Source organism: Micrasema longulum, unplaced genomic scaffold, assembly GCF_059751315.1.
Source record: "Micrasema longulum isolate JH-2025_06_02 unplaced genomic scaffold, ASM5975131v1 h1tg001192l, whole genome shotgun sequence".
In the NCBI taxonomy this organism is placed as follows: Eukaryota; Metazoa; Arthropoda; class Insecta; order Trichoptera; family Brachycentridae; genus Micrasema; species Micrasema longulum.
The window spans coordinates 334,328-361,847 of NW_028278379.1; the positions used below are offsets into that span (position 1 = coordinate 334,328).

General features: G+C 32.1%; 2 protein-coding genes across 2 annotated transcripts in view; one reads left to right on the plus strand and one right to left on the minus strand.

The window, feature by feature from the left end:
* The window catches only part of LOC148276572 (glycosyltransferase 25 family member), a 100,524-nt gene that overhangs the window by 4,158 nt on the left and 68,846 nt on the right, over positions 1-27,520 (plus strand). Inside the window, exons 3-5 of the mRNA XM_088234079.1 lie at positions 5,377-5,492; positions 5,590-5,816; positions 5,931-6,234. Of these exons, the coding sequence (XP_088090205.1) occupies positions 5,377-5,492; positions 5,590-5,816; positions 5,931-6,234 (647 nt within the window). The remainder of the gene's footprint in view (positions 1-5,376; positions 5,493-5,589; positions 5,817-5,930; positions 6,235-27,520) is intronic.
* LOC148276573 (uncharacterized) overlaps positions 9,059-27,520 on the minus strand; it is a 50,213-nt gene continuing 31,751 nt past the window's right edge. Inside the window, exons 3-5 of the mRNA XM_088234080.1 lie at positions 23,353-23,674; positions 12,204-12,419; positions 9,059-9,195 (exon numbers count right to left, since the gene is read on the minus strand). Of these exons, the coding sequence (XP_088090206.1) occupies positions 9,108-9,195; positions 12,204-12,419; positions 23,353-23,645 (597 nt within the window). The 5' untranslated portion in view covers positions 23,646-23,674 and the 3' untranslated portion in view covers positions 9,059-9,107. The remainder of the gene's footprint in view (positions 9,196-12,203; positions 12,420-23,352; positions 23,675-27,520) is intronic.

The window sequence follows — 27,520 nt, forward strand, 5'->3', positions numbered from 1 at the left end:
TATAAAAAATAGGAATAGAATGAAAAAATAAAGATTTGTTTACTAAAATTACAAAAAATAAGGTTTTAAAAATTATATCATTCAAATATTGGCCTTCACCGATGTTTGGTCGTACTGTAAGTTTTACTATCAGTCTCTTCAGCATAGGTTTATTTATTTATTATATATACGGATGAAGCCAACAACAACAGAAAACAAAAAATAAAGAAACCTATTTACAAGTATCTGAACAAAAAGAACACAAAACTATATAACAAGTCAAACAAGGGCAATAAATAATGGCATACAATATATATTCAAGAACACGATTAACATATAAGACTTCAAACTGATCCATGTCAATCCATCTTCATCCTTCACTGTGTCAATGGTGTAGAAATGAACGAAAATAATTTTTATTGTTATCAAAAACAAAAATAATAATTTTGTAAATAATTTTGTTGAAGAATTCCAGCGATTTTTTATCAAATGGCCTCCTTGAGTTTTTCAGGATGGCGTTTAAAAACCTCAGCTTTGAGGCACCTCCTAAGAGAAACTCACAGTGGCTCAAAGCAGGGGAGCGAAAGGGAGGAAAGTAAGGGATGAAAGGCCCTCTGTGTTGCAGTCAAAGACTGTATTTTTCTAAAAAGCCCTGATGATCCCACGTCCATGTCATGGTAACGATTAAAAACCTGTTTACCCTATCTAACAAAACCAACCGCTCCAATCTACCTAGTCTGGTGATGCCTCGGTGATTTTTTGAGATGTGGGCCTCCATTATGCCGCTCGCTGTATTAATATCTTAATTTCCTATTTAAAATATTTTTTATGCAATGATATATATTGATCAATTGTTTGTTTGTAAAATTATTGTAATTTGTATAATTTATATTGCTCTATATTATTGTAATCAAGGTTCGTAGGTTTTCACGGCCTTCAGAATACAGATAGTGTTTTTCTGGGTTATTATGCCGTGTTTGTGGGCTTTGTATTGCCGACGTTTCGGAGCACATTGCAGTGTCCATTCAGCCCTGAAGATGGACACTGCAATGTGCTCCGAAACGTCGGCAATACAAAGCCCACAAACACGGCATAATAACCCAGAAAAACACTATCTCTATATTATTGTGTAGTATTGTTAATTTTTGGTTTGTCTGTGTATGACCCAACTCATCAAAGGACACAAATCCCATGGAGTAGGAGCATTCTTGTGATCTGAATTTTGCAAATGTGCAAAATAAATTAAATAAATTTTATTCAATTAATAACCTGCCTTTGGCTGAATTGAATGATTGCCTTATACTCTGATCACCATTGCACCCATGATTAAGCATCCATGTTTTTTATTTTCTTGACAATCAGTTTTTTTCATGTTTGTGAGTTTCTACTGCAAACTGTTTATTTTTTTCATTTATCTTAAGGTATATATTTCTTTTGATCAATTCCCTCAAGGGTTGTCTACAATTTTTTTTAAATACTCAACATGTTTTATACAGGTTGGTTTAAAATTATTCTGCTGAGCAAAAAATATGCAATATATGGTCTAATGCGGATAGGTCATTGCTGCTGAGATCTGCATGGATCTCACTTATCAGGATTTGGTTTGATCAACTCCCCCGTTTGCGAATGTCTCCTTGGAGTTGTAATTGAGGACCTTACTTCTCCTTGGAGTTGTAATATGATTATTATATATGTATTATTTTCTTGTCCTTTAATGACTAAATACAGACCTATTTAAACAATTTGTCCCTGTCACCCCCTTTTTCTCAAATATATAGATTTTGTCTTGCAAAAATCAATTTACTGATTAATTTATCCCAAAATGATTATTTTTCAATTAAATTAATTTGTAATTAAAATGTAAATTTCTCAAACTGTAATAACAATATATATAAATATAACCCAGCAAAGCGTAAAAAAAAATGTATGGCACCATTTTATTCATTTTAATTCATAAAACACTTTTTCTTGTAATTTTTTCATGACAATCATTCCGAGTCTCTGCACACAATTTCCTAAAATGTTTTCTAGCACCGCTGGGTGTGGAAAAGGGGAATTATCATGATGATTAATTGCAATATATCTGGAATAATATTTATTTTAAATGTGTTTCAATTACATTTTACTAGGTATAACTAAGGTATAACAACTTTGCTCGCGGGCTTTACAGTAAAAATGATGTAATGTTAAGTATTTAAATATTTATTAATATGTACATAGTATATTCTGACACTCCTCCACACCCAATAATGTTGTTATAAAGACACTGCGCTGGATTGTTGCTTGTATTATGCACATTGCTTTTCAATGTATTAGGTGTATTTGCTTCCGCCATTTTTCTGTAGATAGCTTTAGCGGGAAGTAGCGATTGAAATAAATAAATCATACATATCATACAACAAACTTGGGCATCTGTAAACATAACCTCATAGAAACATTAGTTGATTTGTGTCTTCATCATAAAGTTATTCTCCATTGAAAATATCTGTTTATGAGACTAATTTTTATCTTTACGGGAGGTTTTAATTTTTTGCTTCAATATGAAAAAATCTGTGGCTCAGGCTCATCAAATGCTTTCAAATATTTATGGTGAGGCCGCTATTAGGGAAATAATATGTTGTGAGTGGTTTCGATGCTACAAGAACGGTGGTTTTCAAATCAAAGACCGCCATAGCGGTGAAAGAGAGAAGATTTTCAATGATGCAAAATTAAAGGCATTACTTAATGAAGACTCGTGTCAAAGTCAAGTAGAATTAGCATGATCATTGAATGTGACTAAAAAAGCTATTTCAAAACGCTTCAAAACCATGGGAATGATTCAGAAGCAAGGAAATTGGGTGGTGTACGTGTTGAAACCTAGAGATGTTTGGTTAAGAACAGTTGCTTGAAAGGCAAAGATGAAAAGGATTTCTGCATCGCGTTGTGACTGGGTACGAAAAATGAGTCCATTATATACGATAACGATGATGGTCAAATCAAATATTCACAGCTCTAAGGTCATGCTCTGGGTTTGGTTGGACCAGCTCGGCATAGTGTATTATGGAATCCACAATACATTATTTTTATTGACAGGCTGGAGAAAGTACAAAATAATTTTTCAAAACATTTGAATTTCCGATGCTCCTTTACATTTCCAAATTATGATTCATCCCATCTCCTAAATAAAATTTTAATTAACTGTCCATCATGTGCCCTATGAAATCACCCAATTTTTTTAATACCTAATGTCAATACGAACTATTGTCAAAATTAGTTTTTACATAGATCTTGTTCAACTTTAACAGCCTTTTCAACCGTATAGATATCTATCATACAGGATTACAATTATTTCAAAACAGTGTATTGAAAATTTTTGAATAAAACTCCCGTTGATCTATTATAATAAGTTCTTACCCTTTTCTCTCACATCACATACTTTAATATTGTTATTTTTCATTGAATTTCTCTACTAAAATTTATATTACTGCTTATATCGCTTTAATGATTTTATTCACTAATAAAATTTAATTAATGGTAGTTACCTTTGATTTAAAAAAATCTTCTCTTAATATTGCTTTTTCAAATTTTAAAAATTACTTGATATACTTGTTTAATTACTTTTAGAATTGCTTTTAAAAATAATACACATATTGCTTTTCTTACTATAATGAGTCATTATTTTTGAAGATGTTTTTTTATTCATTTTAAATTTATTGCCTTTTATTTCTTTTAAAGTTTCTTCTCATTGTTTCTTTTTTGAATCCCTTAAAATATGTATGTAGGTATGTACATGTTTTTCCTTTTCGTTTTTTTTTTGCATTTGAGCATGTTTTTTTATTCTTATTTATTTAAATTTTTACCTTTTAGTTGCTTTTACCAAGTTTTTTTTCTTCATTTTTAGTATTATTATTATTTAAAAAATGTAAATAGTTAATTGATAACCTTAGATATAATGATAATATAATATGGAAACTTCACTGGTCCATTAGAGTTAAGTGTAAGTGTGTATACTATACAACTATGTAATTGTACTGTACCTGAATAAAAGAAAAAAACCAAAAAAAAAATGAGCTGTTAAAACCGAGCGGAAACAATCAAGGTGATCGTTATCGAATCCAATTGATGCATTTGAGCTGAGCATTGAAGGACAAACAGCCGCAATACAACAAAAGACATAATAAAGTGATTTTGCTGTATGACAATGCTTGACTTCAAATTGTGAAAGTGGTTAAGATATATTTGGAAATAGGAAGTCCTGCCCCACCTGCCGTATTCTCCAGACGTTGCTCCCTTTGAATATTACTTATTTCGATCAATGGCACGCAGTCTGGGTGACCAGCACTTCCGGTCTTATGAAGAAGCAAAAAATTGGATCGGTTCGAGGATCGCTTCAAAAGATGACCAGTTTTTTCAAAGCGTGATTCGTAAGCAGCCCGAAAGATGGGAGAAATTAGTGGCCTGCGCTGGACAATACTTGGAATCATAAATTTATAGCCAGTTTTTTACAATAAGGTCTCAAATTTCGAAAAAAAAACAGCAGAAGCAAAGTTGTATACCTAAAGTAAAAGTCTAGAGTAATATGACATGTACCTACCATAACGTCATATTTTCACCATCGTTCCCTTTCTGCGGATAATGGTGCATAGAGCACTGCATTGAAACACCAACCGCAGCATATCTTGATAATTTTTGTTACTTTAAGGTAAAATGATCAGTCTTACGCTTCAGGTTCTAGTCCAGTGACTATGAAATATTTTAGTATAAAAACACTTTTTAAATAAATATTTCATGTCAACCATGTCGGTAATCGAACCCAAGGCCTCTTGCACGGTAGGCAAATGCGCTGAACATTAGACCACTAGGCCGACAAACAATAAGGACAAGACCCTTGACTTGTGTTGGCATTCTTCTTTTTTTTAAACTTTGTTTCATTATACAAAAAAGTTCGTAAACTTTAGTTTCTTTTAATAAACTACATTTTTTTAATAAACATATTCGCCATATTATTTTTACCGAATACACTTAAATTAGAACTTCGACCCTTTACCACCAGTATTTCCTTACTCTCTCTCATAGTAAATTCTTATATGAAAATTTATTGTCTATCTAGAGTCAGTTGATCATATTGGGTTTCCCTTGTTTTTTATCAAAACCATTTTTAAATTTCTAAACATACATGTAGGTATTTTCGTAATATTTATTGATGTTTATTTTTAACTTGTGTGTACAAAATATGTTTTAATTTAAATGCTGTTGCTTTATGAGGGGTCAAATATTTTTTTATAAAATAATTTATGCTGTGCAATTTTAACTATGTATTTTTATTTATTAAACAAATTTATCTGTAATTGCGATTTTGCTGTTGATGCGATAATCATTTTGATAAATTAAAACTAGTAATTTAAAAATATATTTCAGATGCTTGATGTTGATGTATTTTTAACAGAAAGAAGTACATTAAGAGATCTCATTGCTACAGATTTAGATATTGTTTCTCCAATGCTTAAATCTGATAGTTTATACTCTAACTTCTGGTAAGTGATATTTATAATGTAATATTTATGTAATACAAACAGTTGAAACCAAATTTGCTCATTCTAGAGATGGATTATGTACTTTTGTTTATTTTAGGTTTGGAATGACTGATTCATACTACTATCGTAGAACTACGGAGTATAAAGTAACTCTATTCAGAGAGAAAATTGGTTGCTTTTCAGTTCCTATGGTACATTCAGCAATTTTGATTAATCTAAATAAGAAATCATCTGATAATTTGTCATATGACCCAAAAACTATTCTGGAATACAATGGCCCTTATGATGATATTATTGTTTTTGCTATATCAGCTAACAAATCAGGTTTGTTGAAAAATAAAACACATTAGTTTTTTTCAATGAATGTATATTATTTGACTAAAACATGTATGTATTATTTAACACTAGAATGTGTATAATATATTTAATATTTTTAAGGTGCATCATTAAATATTTGTAATACTAAGAAATATGGATACATAACCGTTCCACTCGATATGAAAGATTCATTGAAAATGGACGATATTACAAACTTAAAGCTGGAATCAATAACGGATGATTTTTATATTACATCTGATAGCATTTATGATCAATATGTATCTGTTCCAATCAGTGATAAAATGGGTTTTGACATGGTGTACATGATAAACTTGGAACGCAGACCTGATCGCAAACAAAAGATGGACTTGTGTTTCAAAGAACTGGGTCTTGAAGTGATGAAAATTAAGGCTATCGATGGAAGGTAAGTGATAAAAAAAAGTTATTTACATAAATTATTATTATTCGTAATATAACCAATTTCTTAACTGGCATTATAGCCCAGATGTCAGGTAGGTATATTGCTTTCTAGCTGGAAATATTTCAAGGAGTTTCAAATACTTGGTACACTTTCACCAATTAGCACTTTCTCCGTCTAATGGGCATCTTCACACTGACTGTACCAAGTATTTTTAAATTAATGGCTTATATGTAAATACAAGTTATTTTATTATTAAAATGGAATTCCATCACTATCAATTAATAATTTAAATCAGAATATTTATTATAAGTTGGATTCGTCCCTGGGTGGTGGTGGTACATCTCTTTTACATTTGTAAAGTCGACATATTGCATTGTTGATCTTATGTTGGGCCATCTGAAAATAAAAACAATTTTTATATTTTATCAAACTGCTTATTGTTGGGCTCATGTCAATCAAATCTGCATTTCAACCAGTTTAAAGATACAGTGTTAGTTTTTCTACCAAAACAGCAAAAACAAGAATTGTGTAATAAGGTTCATGTAATTGTTTCAAAACACATAATTATGGTTTGAAGTCTTTATCCTAAACACAGCCAATTTGTAATTTGTTTCGGGAAACACTTACCTAAAGATATATATTTATTTTATTTCTATAAGACGGTAAAAGTGTTTGAATAATTTGCTACTAATAATCGTGTATCCTTTATCTGCCTCATGTTGTAGTGGTTAGTGCGTTAAGTATCAGATATGACTTTAATGTTTATTGATCTTTTCCTTCATTATCTTTCCATGTTCGCTCTCTAGTCGGATCATAATATGTTATCCACAAAGAGTCCCCCGGCCTCTATCGGCGTTCAGCTCCCGCGCGTCTGCCCAAATCAGGTTCCCGATCCGTATTTCTGATATTAACTGCCGAAAAAGAGTCAGTAGAGGATGTCCCGAACATCCCTGACTTTCCTGACTACGGAACCTGATGCCTTGCAAAGTAGGCAAGCTTGGTTCAGACTTTCAGGAGGCATCTGCTTGATGTCAGTTGTCATTGAATGTTGCCAAGTCAGTTCTTCTATTATTTCTTCATTCCTTACAAAGTTAAACCATCGCCCTCTCAAAGTTTTTCATAGACACCTTTTTACAAAACTAAATGGTTTGTTATTTTGGGCCTTAGTTAGGTACCACAATTTGCTTCGTTGAATGTGGTACCTACTATTCCTAGCCTTATTCCCAGTTCTTTTTAAAAACTGCTATTTTATGTTACATAATACTCGCAGGGCCCCGATTACAATGGGAAATTAACATTTATCTTCAATTTTATCTACAAAGTAAAATTAAGTTTTCTGTATGAATATGCATGCATTTTTTTCTTCTAAACATGTTCAACTATAGGTTACCGACGAAGATACTTTAAATGTTTACGCAAATATACTAATTTTTATACACAAATATCGGTTTTTCTTTATAGACAGCCGAAGGTAACTCTGTTAACTGCCCATTGTAATTGGGGCTCAGCTCAGAGGCTTGGTTTGACAGTTATGGTATTTTGGGCATCAAGGTATGAAAGTTTACACTGTTCATGGATTTGTTTTATTAAAGTAATGTATGCGGAGTGCCCTCTTTGAGTTCCCTGACCCATTCATCAATTATAACTGCGTTATCAGCATGCTCTAGGTTGAAGAGTTTTTGGGAGGAAGAGAAGGATATTTCTCGATCCAGTGAAATTGATATCTGAAGGATGAAATCCATAAGAATTGTGAAAAGAAATAGTGTAAGAACGCTGCGGTGATCTCTGACATATCTTCTCCTTATATGCACCTAACCACTACACTTGGCAGAAAACTTTTAACCGTCTTACACTAATTTGATAATAGTTTATTTAGACATAGTATAGAAAATATTTTAAATGTGATTTTTACCTGTATTTCTATCTGTCGTTTGTAAATTTGTGTGTTTAATATAAATTTTATAATTAACAAGATTGTGGTAGAAAACTCAACCAACAATTTTTGATTGGTAAGGGAGTTTTCGAAGCATTGTTGGCATAGAATATATTTTAAAGTGTCCGGCACGTAGCCTATAGCAAAACTTCCCATCAGCATCATAGGGTAATAGATGTTTGTCATGTCAATGTTTATCTGAAAAATACACATTCGAAATAATAATGTAATATTTCCTTTCACTATTCTCTTCTTTAAAATGTTCTCCATCTCTGTTGTAATATATTATGTCAATTCAAACTGAAAGATAAGAGACGTCATACTCATTGTATATTTCTTAATAATAATTCTTTCTTACAAAGGAGATTTAGCAATTCTTATTCGGCGGAATCATTCTTAAATTTTGCTTTAAACTTTAGATAGGGTTCAAACATTTGGGCATATTCAAAATATTATTCATTATTAAGATGATTTTTTTTGCAACACTGAGTTCTAAATTCAATCAAAAAAAATTTCATGGTAATTTGAGAAAAAACTGCAATATCGAAATTTAAAATTAATTTTTACCTTCTTCTTAATTAGGTTTGAAAAAAAAAATGTATTTTCAATGTTTTTGTATTAAAAAAACATTTTTCTAATATAATTTAAGATTTTTGCATATGGCATTCCTTGTAATAATTAGTACATACTCTTTAAAATATTTAAATACAATTTCTGAAAATGAAAACAAATAAGTCAAGTCTAAATTATAATTTAAATATTCTGCTTAGGCAGATTAAATCTCTATAAACATGTATTTGATAAAGGTGTCTAAATTTTTTATATAAAATAATTTCAACAATGTATGTTAATTAAATCCTACCATATCAACGGGATCATTGCCTTGTGGTTCTTCAGGCTGAAGAGCTTGCAAATTTCTTGGATCCCGTGATTTGACAACTATCTATACCCATAAAGCCACCATAAGCATATAAGAAATGAAAAAGAGACTGGAATAGACAGCAATCGTAGGCCTGTTTTGCACAATAATTCTGAAAAAATACATAACGTGCATATTACTACATTCAATACACCATTATAACCATAGATAAATATAATTAGTACTTTTTAAATAAATGTCCCTATCCTGTAAAGTATCAATCATCACTTCTTTCCACCCTTGATCCTGAAATCATCCACCACATGGGAAACTTCTCGTGAATGTTGGTGTTTTTTTCTATAACTATTAAAGTTTTGGGTGGATTGTCTATTATTACAAAAGAACATCTTCATCATCGTCATTATTTCACTCGCTTTAAATTCATACACAATAATCAATCCTACATAAATCATTTACCCGCACAACAAACAAATATCTTATATCATTTTTAAACAGGGGGTCAGTGCTAAATAAGCTTCTGATGTCACTGCGGCCTGTAAAGTGTCACCGCAGATTAATTCTCGCCCTCCAAGCCTAGATCTTTGAAGAGCCGGGCTACTCTATTGCTAAATCTCCTCCAAACCTACATCCTTAAGGTATCGAGCTATTAGGTGGGGAGCGAATGCTCTCACATCCTCAGATTTAACCAATGATCCACCGAAGATGCCGCTTCTTTTGTGCTATAAAGCATCACTATCACATAACATGTATAGAGGTGTTTCATCTTTTGCAGTGCTGAACCTACATCTAGAAGTTTCAGATGGATTCATTCTAGCAAGGTGTTTGTTCAATTTGCAATAACCCTCTCTTGGTTTCGGCTTAGTTTCATTAGGTGGAAACCTTCGCTAGTACCCCTTCAGTAGCTCCTTCGCATGGAGTTGACTTCATGCTTCTGGGCCTACAACCTAAGTTCATTACGCAGAGTACATTTGGGAAACTCACAGTAGGGCACACATATCTTATCAAAAAAATTATATAAATATAAGAAGGGAGAATGGAAGTCTAGACATTTACACGGCTTATGACCCTCCACCCACATTAATAAAAGGTTTTGCTTTTTTACTTCATAAAATAAACAAATAGAAGAATTGAAGAAATATGGATGTTCAAATGTTGGATGGATGTTGTGAACCTTAGAAAGTGTGCAAAGCTATCATACTTTACCATTTAATGACGTACCATAAGTCCTGTAAATGCATGAAATTCTATATTCCCGAAAATGTTCTCCAGCCCTGTTGTTATACTTGCACCTCTCAACTTCATTAATCAATGCTGCATTATTTTTAAAATGCCGACCTTATAAGTATATAAGAATTCGAACTTCTTATCAAAATTAAAAATATTATAAGTACAAGAACTGGAATAAAAAATTTGGACAAATTCAAAATATTTTGGTTAAACCAGCTGGTCCAAGAAGAAGTACAAACAATAAAAAAATATTTCTAGGCGTTGCCTAGAAGGTGAAATAATAATCAGATGAATCGCACTAAAGGTTTCAGCCCTTTTTCTTCACAAATGTAAACAGATTAGAGAATTGAAAAGATATGGGGGTTCGAACGTAGGCAGATTGGTGAATATGACATATTATGTGAATATAAAGGCCTAAACTTCCATATAAATTTCTTTAAAAAATTATCCTTATCTGCTGTATTATTGTGTCAATTTTGAAATATCGTCATTACACTTATAAAACCTTCTATATAGCAAGGCAACATTTGAGAAAACAAGTTAAAAATGCAGTTATAAGTCATTTTTGAGCTTTATCAACTGATAAAATCCTCCGAGGTTTAGTTTCAAAGTTAGAATGTATTAAAACCCACTAAAAGTACATTAAAAAAATGTTTTCTTATTAAAAGTATTCATTGCATTATTTAACAAGGGTTTTTTAAAATATTTTAGTTTTCATTTGTCTCATTTAAATTTTTTCATTTACCAATTGAAACAATTTAAAAGAATTCAGATGGTTTCATGAGTTTGAATCATGTGCAAAATATGAATAAGGAAGACCGGAAAAGACTTTTATCGAGTCAAACATTGAAAATGTTTTTTCTCAGTGTAGGCAATAATGCATTTATTTATTTATTCGTTAACAAAAACTTTAAACATAATCATACATAAATACAGGTTAAGAGTACATATATATGCATTATATCAATATATATTTATTTTTTATATCAAAATACATTACATGTATTCCCTATGAGTTACAATAACTCATTTTGGGCCTTAAGATAATTACATTTATTATAATATACATTCACGACAGAACACACATTTATTATAACAAGCAAAATAAAGATCAAAATACAAATACACTAATATATTAATTATGAACACTTTCCACATACTGCCTGAGGTAATACGGCTTTAGGCTGTTAGCCACATTATTAGAGCCTCGAATACCCTCAGAAAGCCTGTTATATTCCCTATTATTGTATTTATTTAGAGGGTTTTATCCATAGAATTATATATCACAAGGCGCGTCAATTTTGCATACATCACACTGTGTCCAAAAATTGCCAAATGCCCTCCCCTTGCACGACATCCCACCTGCACGCTGAAGTGGCAAACCGCGAACAATATAATATCATAACACAAAATACGACAATTTTGTGTTATGTTATGTTTTACCACAAAAAATATTTTACTGACTCGACTATAAAAAACAGGTACTTTTATTAGGCTAATGTAAAAAAAAAATCATTAAGAAATTAAGTAAAATTAATGCAGCTTAATATTATACTAAGGCTTATTAATAGAAAGCTGGGTAAAAAATTCGACTACCATGACAATATATACAAAATACCCGCCTTATTTTATTTAACAATCTGACAGACGGTAAAATAATAAAATTGTTAAATAATATCATTTGTGAATTTGCTACTTACACATGAAATGTGATCCCAACCTTTTGTCTTTTAATCCCAGCAGTATTTTGACACTTAATAAACGACACAACACCGGCATAATTGAATTTAAATCGGCAGTTACGTACTAAACAAGGTCTACAGAGTAACTAATGGCCAAAACGTAAAACTACTCATTGAGTAGTAGTTTTGTCAGCTTCAGTTTGATGCGCGGTTTTTGGTTTTATCAGTATACCGATGATATTATACTTACTCATTTCCGCATTTCTCATTTCCTGTCTTATCCATGGTCATGAAACCAATGTAAGTCGAGACAAGTGCAGTCGGCAGTATCCAGATGCAAGCGAGGGTCCGGTGGACAACGCTCTGGCTGACAATAGAAAGGTAGCGCGTGGGTTGCTGCAGCTGTATGTACTGGTTGATTACCAAGAAGAGCAAGTGCATTACTGATGTTAAGGTCCCTCCCATGCTGAAAAATAACACCATGAAATAAAATAGTATGTGACCGCACGACCGAAGTGAAAACTATGAGACGCTTTAGATGATTTTAAAAATCCACACACTGTGATAAAATTATGTAGGGTCCGAGTTAAAAAAAAATCTGCACCTGAAGCACAAATAATTCTTGTGGAGACTGGTGACCATGCTTTGTCCGAAACAGCACGCACAGATTTTGAGTATGAATGAAGCCAAGAGACATCAAACGGCGTTTCAATGGCATAAAAAGAACGTTTGTTTGAATCATATCGTGACTGGTGATGAAAAGTGGATACATTGTAATAACCCAAGTGTAGAAAATCGTGGGGTAAGTCCAATGCATCAACATAGACGGCAAAGCCAAATATCTATAGTTAAATATCTTCTTTCTCTCTCTTTCTTTCAATTTTCTGTCTCTTTCATACAATATTTTATTATATAAATAGCAACGCGTGTTATTATAAGTTAGTTAAATTCCTGACGATGAGGTAGTAACCTCGAAACCGGTCGAAGTGTAATTAAAAAAATTAAGTGGTTTATACAAATTTATAAACAAATAAGTGTAAAATATCTATGGTCCTAAACTCGTGCTCTGTATTTGGTGGTATCATGGGTGTAGTGTATTATAAGCCAACAAAACCATCACAAGAGATCGCTATTGACTACAACTGATGTGTTTGAGCCGAGCATTGAAGGTAAAATGGCCGCAATACGAAGAGAAACACGACAATGTAATTTTGCAGCATGACAACGCTCGGTCACATATAACAACGGTAGTCAAAACATACTTGAGAACGTTCAAATCCGAAATTCTACCCCACCTGCCGTATTCATCAGACATCCATCTTCCTTCCGAATACCACTTGTTCCGATCGATGACTTGTGGCCTGGCTGAGCAGTACTTCCACTCTTATGAAGATGACAAAGCTTGAATCGTGGATAACCTCAAATGATGAGTCGTTCTTTCGAGATATGCTGCACAGAAAGATGGGATGAAGTAGTCGCTAGCGATGGACAATACTTTCAATAACATGCTCTCACAAAAAACAATGATAACTTATTCAAGTCCCCAGTATATTCTAATAACTGTTCATAGTTTGGTAGGGTGTTAATTGGTCTGTAATATTCACATTTTAATGAATTTTTAGTATTATTTGGGAATACCCAATGTAATATGGATTCATTTATAATAAACAGTAAAAACCTTCACATGGTCGGTTGCGTTTCCTTTACCAATTTATTTGTTATTTCGTCGGTGCTAATTTTAGATTTAATTCTAATCAATATTAGGCAACTTTACTTTTTGTTTAGTTGTTTAAATATTAATTTAGTTTCCTGTCGTTCCTCATCATTAACAATATAATTTGTGTCTTGTATACTCTCATTGATCTCTTCAACACTTATAAAATATTTGTAAAATTTATTGGCTATATTATTTATTCCGCAGGGTAATTGTATGTTTTTATTTATTAGGTTTTCCTAATTTTTTTAGCAAAGATTTAAGTTTCGTCATTCTTTGGGTCTTCCTTTTCAGCTTCAATCTTTGTTCTAGTATTATTTTTTTTTGCTTTTACTTTTAATACAAGTTTTGCGGGCTTTTATTACCCAGCCTTCCTCTAAGTTTGGACTGAACTGAACCAAAGGATGAAAAGTATCTCTCTAGTGCTACTGTTGCTGCATATTATTCTCCTTGTTCCTGGTGAATCCCCATCATGGTACACAAATTATTTTGTGAATACATGAAATAAAAATATATGGTTTTTTGAAAACACCAATGATTTTTTGGTAGAATTCTTCATTTTAGAGAATTCTAGAATTCGATATTATATTATTACATGTTTTGTCATATCCAAAAATTCCAAAAGGGAGTTTCTAGATATCATACGTGTCCTCATCGAATCATTTTCCTAGCAGTCGTCGTCCAGTTCGCTAGCAAATCTATTCTTTGCCGGAGCATTAAAATCGTCAGCCAATATTATTGCCTTTGCCTGAGTCTCTTCTCTTAGAGCTTCTTCTCTACTAAAGGTATCCAAAAATATTGTAAGGCTTTCAGGAGAGTTTACAGACATGTATTTATTTTATTTTATTTTAATTGTAATTCATTGGAAAGCCAACAGACATTTATAAATTTATAAGATACAATTATACTATAAATACATATCATAAAGTCCAATTAGAGGCTTCCACATAATATTGTTATTGTAAATGTTGTCACATAAAAATTATACATAACACAAAATAACTCATCATACAAAACTCGTAATATTACTAAAAATGTAAATGTAATACAAAGGTATTATTAAAAATATATCTACTTTTGAATATTGGTCACACAGTCGCACATTATAATATTGGAATTTCATTTTTAAAGGAAGTTAAAGATATGTTATTAATATCAATACAATTTAATTTCTGATTACACATATTGCAGGTTCTATTAACAAATGAATTTTGAAAAGATTTAGTGGAACATTTTGAAATTTTAAATAGATATTAGTTTCTGGTCTGCGTTGCTGGGACTCTAAAATTAATAAGTGATCTAGGGCAATCTATCATGTTATTTGAAGTTTTATACATAAAAATGGCGTCAGCGATGTTCCTGAGAGTTTGGAGTTTAGGTAAGTTTGTAGATTCATCTGGACCTGTATTTAGAGTCAACCGTCCAAAATTGCAATATGATATAAATTTTGATTGCATAGATTCAATTCGGTTAATGTATTTTTTGTATTGAGGGCTCCAAGCGGGAGATGCGAATTCTAATTGACTTTGAAGATATGTAAAGTAAAGAATTCAAAGAGTATGATTAAATTTTCTCCACATACGGAAGAGGAAACCTAACATTTGGTATGATTTTTTCACAATTGAATTGACATGTGCCTCAAACGTTAACTTATTGTCAAGTAGAACCCCGAGATCCCGCATCTCAGTTACTTTAGTAAGTCGAGGAATAATTATGTATGATTTTAATGTTGTTACTTGAAAATGTGAGAACAGAGCATTTTTTAATATTTAATTTTAGTAAGTTTTGTTTACAATATACATTTAATCTATCGAGATCTTCTTGGAATTTGATACAGTCTAAATTAGATTTTATTTTTAAATATATTTTTATGTCATCAGCAAAAAGTAAAAAAATTGACAAATTTAAAGCACTTACCAATGTCATTAATAAAAATTATAAATAATAATGGCCCCAAGTGCGGTCACAAGTGTTTTTTTTTAGCGTGTTCAATTAATATTATTGCTAATCTGGGATCAATCAAACCAGGTTGTGGTCCCGTGGCTAGTGATGCGGATTTGTGGATCAAAGCTCCTAGGTTCGAACCCCACATTACCACAACTTGATTCCCATTTTCTTACTACCCTAAAGAATTTCAAATGACGTATCTTCATCTGGTGTTCCCGTTGCAATAAATTATTTGTAAATATTGTTGAGAAAACTAAGGTTGTCATTCGTGATTCATGTTTCCTTGCAATATTAGTATTGCTGCACAATTCTGTTATAGTGGGGGTTATTTGTTTTACTGGCTTACAGTCATATGATGCTATCTTGATTGTTGTCATCTCTAATTTGTGTATGTTTCTAATTATTCGGCTAAAATTAATTTCCATAGTAAAAAGGTCTAACAGTTGAGTATGTTAGCCATACATCTCCATCTAAAATTTTATTGTAGTAAGATTCTGGTACTCCTGCGTTGCTATTCTGAACCACTCTCACGGCCGTAGAAAACACCTTTATCTCGCATATTTTGCATGTAAATATGATAAATAATGAAAATAATAATAAAGGGGTTTTTAATATCACCCCTGGTTTAAACGTTTTAAAATTTCCAGATTTTATTGGAATTTATTCACACAAATTATCATTAACATAAATAGTTTTGAGAAAATTTTTAAAACTCTCACAGTTCATATTGAAACTACGATACATATTTTTGTTTAAATAGCTTTGAAATGAGTCATTTTTTCCTTGCATAAAAGTGTTATTTTTCAGTTTTCATTTAAAACTTTTCTGTTTATTTTTGTTTGAATTTGAGAGAACGAGGAACTTCAGTGGTTTAAAAAAAATGTAATTATTAATATACTATTAAACTAAGCTAAAAAGTTTTTAAATTTTTTTTACGTATCGTAATGATTTTTTATAGTTTTGAAATTAATCCTCATGTGACGTCTCAAGTTCTCTTCTGCTTCTTCTCGGTTAGTTCTGCCGATTGACGATAAGTAAATCGGAAATCTTCCACAACTCTCTATCATTGGTTGATTCATATGAACTAGTGACGTCGTTCAATGTAGTTCGTTTTTCTTAAAATATTTTAAAATCTTTTTTTGTTCATTTTCAAGGAACTTTGTCGTATAATTAAATTATCTTATTTTTACTGCGGGTAAAAAAACATTTTTTGAATCCAATTTCCCGTAGGGCTGAAATTCCTCATTCCCCTCATCATTTGAATACCAACGATTATTTTTTTTTGTTAGCCAGGATTTAAACCCACGGCACTGCTAAAACTGCTTTGCTATTCGAGGCGTGCTTTATTTTTCCCACCATAGATGTCTCTTACATTTAGGACCCGCCACCTGTCGGATTGGGGTTTATTTAGAATAGTTATTACTCTTTCACCTGAGATTTGCCGTCACATCTTATGAAGTGATTTAATCATAGTCATACATTTTGATTTATCTTTAAATCTCACGTCGATTTTCATCTTTTGTATTTTAGACTAATTAAAATGTTGTGACATCAGTATAATCAAAGGAAGCCGGGGGTAGCTAATTTATAACAGTGAATCTTGGTGATCTTTGGTGTCCGTCCTTTGGAGTATTTTCATTATATCAGAAGGTATCAGGGGCGTACGGTGAGGTTTTTGATTAGGGAAGCAGTCACTAGGCACTAGGTACGTGAGTAAAATATGTTCCTATTATCGACACACTAATTGCGTAAAGTAAAGTAAAAGCGGCTCAACTGTGGAATCGTCTCCATGTGCCGGTAACTTGTAATTGCACACGTATAAAAACATATTTGTAAACACATTCTATTTTTCATACAGAAAGTTTAATTTTACTGATGAAATTGAAGATAAATGTTAACTTTCCAATGTAATACTGGCCCCGATCATGACTGTTATTTCCCGAAATCTGTCGGCAGATTAAATTTATTTAGTGATTTTACACAAATAACATATTTAGTTATATTTTTATCAAAAAATTTAGAATATATTAATATTTATTTATAATATATTTTTTTTTATACTTTCTCTTTTTTAGACTTTCTTAATTTGTAAATTAATAATATAGTTTTAAATGCTCTGTATTACTTATCATTATACTTACATGTATGTATATTTTACTGTAATTGTAACTAATATATAAAAGGCACTAAGTGCCGTTTATTTCAATAAAAAACTTTCCAAAAATGAACATGGAAAATCTCAAAATTAGTGGTTAAAATATTAATTTCGTACTTTATTTGTTTTTTTTATTTACTTAAATATCTTGGGTCGGTTTAAACGTTGTATTTTGCGTTCGCCTATTGAAAAAATAAAAGTTTTCACATCAAAAAGTCCTGAATAAAACTTTGTGCTTGTACGTGCATAGGGCACTGCATCGATTCTTCAATTCCAATCTAAATAATTCGAGATGAAGGCAATATGATCAGTTTTATGCTTCAAATCCAGTACAGAAACCACGAAATAATACGATACAGATCACATTGCCAAATTAATATTCCATGTCGACCCTGCCGGGAATTGAGCTTGAGATCTTAGGATCTCAGGACAAATGTAATGTTCATAATTACCATCTCCCTATCCAAACTGCGCCCAGCGTACATATGACACTGCATTGGTATTCCCGATGCAGCGTATCTACATCATTTTTGTTACATTGAAAAGAAATATTGCGCTGTAAAACAACTTTAGAAACAAATATTTTGCATCGACCCTGCCAGGATTCGAAATTCAAACATGGAGAGCGAACGCGTCAACCACTACACTACGCGGCGGACTCTACTACGTTTTCAAGATTTTTACTTGAGAGTAGCCATCGAGTCAAAAACGCTCGTCAAGGTTTCTGGTTCTTCTATTTTACACATAAAACTGTATTCTTTGTCCGCTCGGACAGAAAAAGGAACTTGCATTAAAAAAATATACACTTGTTCATGGATGCAGTGTGAAATCTCGGCACTTGACTTCCCAGTGAGGACACATTCATTTTTTATTATTATATTATCTGTATAAGTTTCATAATAAAAATACAAATATGATTTCGCTATTGAAAGTTTTCCCCTTTGTCCAGGCGGATAGAAAATACAGTTCCGTGTGTGAAACAGAACCAGAGCCCTGGACATGTGTTTTCGACTCGATGGCTGCTCTCGGGTAAATATCCTGAATAAGGAAATCGAGTGGTGATAAGTCCACAAGGTTGTGTAGTGGTTATCGCGCGCGCCTTTCGTGCGTGAGGTCCCGGATTCGATTCCTGGCAAGGTCGACACGACACGATTGTCTGAAAGGAAGTTTCAAACTGCAATATTTCATTGTTACATGCAGCGTAAGACTGATCATCCTCCCTTCATGTAACAGATGATCGGAATACACTCCATTTGGTTTACTAATGGTGTGCCCTATGCACCTCTGGGCGCAGAAAGGGGAATGACTTTGATGATACAATAGACCGCCTTTGAAGAATCGCTCGCTCAACATTGGTTGTGTTAGGATCTCAATCGTTCGTTGTACATATTTAGATGGGGGGGTGTCTCAACCGGTTATCAGCCACCATAAATATCATCTTCTGATGTTTACTCAAAATCAAGTAGTTAAGTGCTACAAGAAATTGGATATGAAAACGTTATTTTACGATGTACGAAAAAAATTAATGAAAATTAACTATTTTAAATGACGACACAAGTTCTTCTAAATCAACCAATGATAGAGTGTTGTGATAGATTTCCGGTTTCTGGGAAGCCAACTCACCAATCTGGACTTCTCACCGAAGAGAACTAGTGACGTCACAAAACTATATTGACTTTTAATTTTATCTTTTAGTTTTAACTTTTTTAATTTTAACTTTAAATTTTAACTTTACATTTCAACTCTTCATTTTTACTTATTCATATGTACATCTATTACCTGCATCTAATTAATTATTGTTGGTTGTGAATTTTTACTATGAAATATAAATGTTCATGGAAGCAGAGAGAGATCCCCCTCCCGGAAAGTATAGTTGTAGCTATACAATGTCTTCTCCATTTATGTACTTTTTATTTAATATTTATATTTTTATATACTCGTGTATATATATTTTTAGAATTGAATTATTTTTTCCCCTCTCTTCCTGCATTCATAAAAAATTAATGTGAAATCTGTAATTGGTCTTACTTTTTTAATTGTTCTTTTGTACCTTGTATTTATATAAAGACTGTATAATTTCCTTAATAAATAAATAATACAATCTCAGCGATGATAATTCGACATCAAAATAAAAATTTAGTTTTGGCTTAGTCTGGCAGTCTATTATTACAAATAAAAATACCCACCGAACTTTCTCATCGTCTAACACTATTTCTATATAGTCTAACAATATTTCTATATACCCTGATTATCCGGATTTTCGACCCTCCGGATTGGATTTAGTACATAATTTAAATATAAATTTAATGACATGCTTGACCATTGATGAATGCACTGTCGCATCCGCCAATATAATGCTTAAACCAGATTGATGAAATGTTTATGGTAAAAAAATTTCCACCTAATACCGATGGATCAGGGTGTAGTACTCGTAGAAACGAAAACAGATCCTTCAATGAGGAATTCCACTGTTTTCTATTTTTTTTTCTATTAGCGTACTATTTAACTAAGCAAATAAATATATATATATATATATATTTTTTGTGCGTTATTTACAAAGATATGATTTTTTAAAGTTACATTTATCAAATACCGCGCCAAATGACTGTAATCAGTGTGTCACTTTTCAGTAGTGACGTCACGAAACAGTTGGAATTCATACTTTCACTGACCGCGGTAAGTTGTATTTCTCCATCCAATAACAAAACTGACAAGAATGTATGGAATATTGCTTTGATTACTTCATTTGGTTGATCGTAATTTGCTCATTTCTATGTTATGGTTGTTTTTACGAACGTTTCGATTTAGAAAAACCTAGAAAGTTGACATAATCTCTGGCTAAAAGAGTATAATGAAAATTATACTCTTTTTTTTTTCTATGGTCAAAACGTTCCTTACAAGGTGCGGGGGCTTTAAAGCGGAAACCGGAAATACTACACGTAGATATAAGGAGTGACGTCATTATTTACGATTTTAAAATAAATACTATTTTTGACATTTTTTATTTATTTTTGCGTGCGTTTTTGAGATATTTCATCCCACTCCATTTTTTTTTAATATTCACGTGTACACGAAAACATTTTTAAAATTTAATTCCGGGTTGGGCTGGAATTCCTTATTATCGGTTTGCGTAAGAAGACCAATGTCCAGGACGGTTGCCACATGGCAGCAAGGAGTTGGAATTCCGTGAATGGGTCAACATTAAAATCATGGAACATGAAAAGATCGTTAGTGAGTCTAGTGGATAGTATTGCAGAACTTTCTGATTCGGCATCAATAGTACAAATGTCAATACGCAGCGAATGCGACAAAGAAGATGTCAACGAGTGGTTAAATTTTGATGTGAATTATCCTGGTTTCCAAAATAATTAAGGAAATACACATCTTCAGAAGATTAAGATCTAGAAGGCAATGCGGAGATTGCTGACAAGGAGGAAAATATAGGCCTTAAACATTCTGAAGCTTTTCCGTGTTCAGATGTCGCCATGACGTGGTATGAGAGGCAGGAAGAATGTAACTCGAGACAACTTATCTATACTCGTATGTCTCAAAACTAAACGTGATTTGGCAGCTTTTATACGGAAAGCTAATTTTAAGTAAAAATCAATCATATGTATTTTTTATTATATAAGGCTGAGGTGTTTTTTTAAAAATTAAATAGCGCATAAAATTGTATGTACCGAGCAACTATTTGAGAACTAGGCAACACAGACCATTTGTTCTCTCATAATGCAGGACAAACTTACGGTTGATGTCGTTGTTGATTCCCGTTGGGAGAATGATTTGTTCTGTTGAACAGCCTACCGAGAGACTTTGATTTTTCCATGCTGGGATTCCCGGTTTTAGACACTTCCTCTCTAGCTATGTATCATAATGTGTATTGGTGACTTCAGGAGGTAATCTTCAAAATTGGTCAAGTCCAAAAATGAGTTTTTTTTTCAAATATTTTTGTACATTTATTTTAAAGCATCGCTTTTGCTTCTAATGTGTCAAAATCACTTTTATTTGAACAAAAATGAAATGTTTTTAAATTTCTGAATTTCAAATTTAGTCAAGTCCCTCACTGTTCTGCTTCAATATAAAATGAAAAAAGAATTTTCTTATGTGAAATAAATAAACTTAAAAAATAATAAAATTAAATCAAATGAATATAGAAACTTCAGAAACTATATGTCACATTTATTCAATTTGAACAAAAGTGGACTTGACCATTTTGAAGATTATCTCCTGACTTATTCGTTTTTGTTTACTATGGTTTTATGGACCTTAATAATATATGTTTTTGTAATTACCTATTTATATAATGTATTGTACGTAATTGGTAGTAGTGGCGTATTGTACATTTAAATAAATAAATATATAAAAGAAATAAGCACTATCGACAAAATCAAAAAAGGAGCTCTGCGTTGTTTGGAAATGTAGAGCGAATGGACAGCGAAAGAACGGCTAAAAACATTTATAATGCGAATGTTAATGGATGCAGAAGTAGAGGAAGACCGAGAAACATGGCATGACCAAATCCAACAAATACTTGAAGATGGACATGTTAAATGTTGGAATAATTGGCACGCGTTCATGAGAGGATGTATGCATATAGAGGAAGCGAGATCTGCATGCAGAAACAGAGTGATATGGCGTTCTATCCTCTTTGTCTACACTTACGCTGGCCTGCTAAGGTTAAAAGTCGTATCTGCTAAATTCAAGTTTTACAGAACATTACTGTTTTACGCTTTGCCAATCTGGATTCTTGTTATTTTTTACAAGAGACAGTACGGGGAAACGGCATGATGGTTTGTTGTTGTTGTTCTATTTTTTTCTTTCTATTATCCGGATTTTTAGTTATCCGGACTACTGCCATCCCCAATTATTTCGGATAATCGAGGTTCTAGTGTATTAATTTATTTAATATACAATTAAGGTGCCCTTCAGTTTCACTACATATTTAATATATAATATCATCTTTCTATAGGGATTCTTAGCCGTTTCTAACAGTTGAAAAGAAAATCATGTTACTAGTGGGTTAGCTGGGATAAAATTATCCGGATCTCCTAAAATAAAAAAAATACTACCGTACTCGTATTGTATGGGACTCGTCGTACATTATTTATTCATTCAGCGTGTATCAGTTAAATTTTAAAATAAAATGCTATTTTTCAGAATACGGTTTTGAAATTTAACATACTCGTACTTAAAAAAAAACCAATTTATAACATTTCCTGATTTAAATTTTAACAAAAAGGTTTCAAACTTTTTACCAAGCTCTTGTACCATTTTTAATATATTTACAAGTTTTAAACAATTATTTTTTTATACTTACGCACCCACACACACGCACCCTCTCCCTCATTCATTTACGCATACACACATTCACATACACACGAATACAAACGTCACAGACATACAATTACGTAAACTCTTTTCTTATATATTATGTGTCATTAGATTTACAGTGGATTTTTTTAATTGGCTCAAGTATTGTTAATATTTTTCTACTTATTTTGTTTAAGTAATAGCTGTAAAAATTCCAAATAAAATAAAATAAAAATAAAATAAAATAAAATAAAATTAATCAATACTACTTACCGAAGTCCGTCGATCATCGGGTTCGGGCAGAGCGTCGCATTTAGTGCCGGCTTGATCGCCGGCAACAGGCTTTGCTGAGTGATTCCCACTATGGTCGACAGAGTCGTGAAAGCGTCAGACCCCACCAGACTGACGGTCACCTTTACGACGGGCGAGATCGGCCTGCTCATCCACTTGATGCTCCCGATCATCTTAATGTTGAACATCACGGAAACAATCCGGATGGCGAGGACCACCGGGATGCTGTAGCGGTAGAAATCCAGTGTTGTCATCTCTATGAGTTGGCTGCTCATTTCGCCGATTCTAGTTTGCGTTTCGTCTTCTATACAACGATAAATATATAATTATTTTCACTTCTACAAATTTAACAAATTCAATTTTCTCTTGTGTTTGCCAATTATTACATTACATTCGATGTACATAAATATAACATTGACATTCGCCTACTTTCCATTTATGCAAATCAATTAAATAATAACATTTTTTGTTTATCGTTGTTGCGCCGGTAATATCTGTTGTCGGTAATTAGTGTTTTTTTTCTTTCTCATTTCTCATTAAGATTACATAATTTTGTTTCAACAAACTGTACTTAAATAATTTAAAAAATAAAAATACCCGTTTTTCCTTTTTGTTGTATATAAAAAAATATTTAAAAAGAACATACATCATCAAAAGGTCCATTGTTTGAATTATCTCCTTAAATTGATAGCAGTTAATAAAGTACATCGGGCTAAAGAAAGAGTCTGCCGAATTTGTAGAGCGTTGTCTCTGTCGCATGAGTCCGATATCGGCAGACCTTAAGCCCAATGTATTTTATTAAACACCGGGTATTGTAACAGGTATTGCCAGCGCAACGGCGTTATATATGATACGGATAGGTCAGTTAGATTTGACTAAATTTCCACTCACTAACTTCTTCCAGCAAACAATAAAACAAAGTGTAATATATCGCAACCTCCCGTACCTTCAAATTATATGTTTTCTAGTATATATATTTATTGAATTACCTTATAAAATAGAATGAAATAGGAGTGCCACAAGTCTAAATTCGTCAAACTGAGAAAAACGATTTTTAAGATTTTAACATTCGCAATTTCTGACCTCAGATCAGTATCAAACAATTTACTCAATATGATTAAACTCTGATATAATATTAAGTACATTCAGTACAAACATTATTTATTAAAAAATATCTTTAATTGTTAAATTTGACACTCAATAAATATGTCATGACTGCCACATTTCGTATTAGGCAGTCTTGACGAATTAAAAATATTATATAATAGGTAAATGGATTGTGTTATGCGAAAATGTGTCAAACCACAAAATCGGAAAAAATGAGCTGATCTCAGAATTATGATCCAAAAGTGACGAGTTTAAACTTACAATGTAATACCTCGGATGTGTTAACCGAAAACCATGCAACTGGACTAAAATCAATGTAACACTGATTTAAGCCGCTTAACGTATTGTTGTGAATTAAGATCAATATGTAGCTAACATGATAACAATATTGCAAAAATGTGTTAACCCCGCAAAAGACACTTCTTTGTCGACAAGTTTTGTTTTTTACAAACGTCAATTAACTTTTTGTAATTTGGGGATTCATATTGGAAGTAAATCCCATGGTATTTTTAACTTCTGGTTTAGAATATGAAGCTATTGTTTCAATTTGATTTATTTTTGCTCAAAATTTTCCACACAATAAAATATAAAGGTACTATTAATAATTTTACTTAAAAAAGGATAATTATAGATTTACGTATTTTTTGGGAAGTAACATTGTTTACAACAGTTTTTCCTTATTGTTATTACAGAGGTAGTTTTTAAGGTTAATCGGGTTGTGGTTCCGTGGCTAGTGTCTCGGACTCACGGATCAAAGGTCCGTAGTTCGAATCCCACTCTACCCCAACTTGATTTCCATTTTCTAATAGTGAGTTATTTACAACTCGTTTGAAAATGGGCCTCAAAATAATATATTTGGGTAAATCATAAGAACTCAAATATTTATTTTTAAAAAAGGTGTTCTGTAAAAAATGTGTTATCCCACTTTTTATTAAATTTTTATACTTAATATATTAAACACAAAAATGTAATTCCTTTTTTTGTTGTATTATGTTTTTTTATGTATTAAACTTAACAGCCAAGCTAAATAATGAATCATATTTTTGAAAATGCGCCTGATGTTAAGCATCAATTTTCTCAGTTTGAGGTTGGTGTGGCCAAACGCATTTTTGAAAAACACTATTTAAATATCATGTTTGAGTGTCATATGTACTCCGTATGCGTTTATAACGAACTTTTTAGTTATGGCAGTTTGGCACAGTGTATCACATTCCAAATTCTATTAAATGTCACACTTGACTCAAAACTCAGTTTTTACTTATGGCATCCTTGGCGGGGGGTGCGATATACTCGCACACTCATGTCGGAGAAGATAATCAATCAAAATATGTACGAGAAAAACAATAATTATATATATTAAATTTAATAAGTACACGTAAAATAAAGTGAGTAATTTATTAATTGATTCACGAATGTAATTTAATTTCTTCGACACATCGCATCGCACTAATAGTAAAAAAATAATTACGTATAAAATAATATAACACACTTTTTTTAGCTGAAAAAAAATGTAATGAACATTGTTTTAAATCACTCGCGTATAATTACTATCCCAACCGGTTTCGGAACAAATTTATTTTTTTGTCCAAACGTAAAATAAACCATTATTACTCCCATTTCCGCACATAGTGGTGCATAGGGCACTGCATCGATAAACGAAATGCATCGTTTTTCGATCGTCGGTTACATGAAGGCAAGCTGATCAGTTTTCTGCTTCAAGTGCCAGTCCAGGAACAATAAAATGTTGCTGTGTAGGCAAACGCGCGCACAACAACGAGGCGGACGTATCTCCACTCGATTTCTTTATTCTGGATTTTTACTTGAGAGCAGTCATCGAAAGTCGAAAACGCTCGTCCAGGGTTCTGGTTCTATTTCACACACAAAACTGTATTTTTCATCCGCCTGGACGCAGAGATAAATACAAACTATCAAAATTTCTATTTTTTTTTAGAGTACGTGTAACTTGAATATTTATTTACTTTACTTAACGCCTAGATAAAGAAACAGTTGTGTCCCGAAACCGGTGTGCATCATTTACATACAAACACATAATTAGTTTAATGTGGAAATTTACAAAGTTAATACTCGCAAAATAAATTATAAAATGAGAACTTTAGAGAAGAAATTATTTACTTCTTTCGCGAATGAGGAAGTTCAGTGGCTTTTGTATGTTTTTATTATTTGTTAATAGACTATCAAACTTAGCCATTTTTTTTTTCAAAAACTCTTATTTCGAGGCCATGCTGTCAACAGTATTTATATATTTCAAATATTTTAAAATATAGGTGCAAGATGTGGATTTCAAATTTTATGCTATGCCTAGAATAAACATTACTCTTTCAAAGCTTTTAAAAAAAAGATGTTAGAAAAATAATACGTTGAAAGAATAAAAAAGCTTTAAATGCGATTATCCCGGAACTTTTTTTTAATGACCCAATGCATTATGTCAGTAAAGCCTCGGTTTATCGTATTATCAGCGCTATGATTTAAAAAAAAAAAAAAAAAATATTTGACGTCGTTCAAATATTTTTTTCGTGCATTTTCAAGTTACAACTTCGTCGTTCAATTTAATGAACTAATTTTTAGCATTTTGTATATCCAATTTATGCGGGGCTGAACTTCCTCACTGTAATTTCGTGGGGGGAAAATGTTCTCGCACCGCTGTATACATTATGATAGATAACTTTATTATATGGACATTCGCCTAAAATAAAATGCAATGTAAATTTGAACATTAAAAAATGTATAAGTATACGAGGTGTGGCAGAAAAGTAATGAGACAGATTTTTTATTTACAAAAGGTTTTTTTTTTCAAACATCAATGTTATCCCCTTCAAAGTAGTTCCTTTGGGCAACTACACGCCGATGGAGATGTTGTTCCCACTGTTGGTAGCAGCACTGGAAGTCTTCAACCGGTATGGTCTTTAGAATGTCTGTTACACTCTTTTGAATATTTTCCTAAGTCCCGAAATGACGTCCTTTGAGGACATTTTTTAGTTTAGGGAAAAGGAAGAAGTCACAGGGACTGAGGTCAGGTGAATAG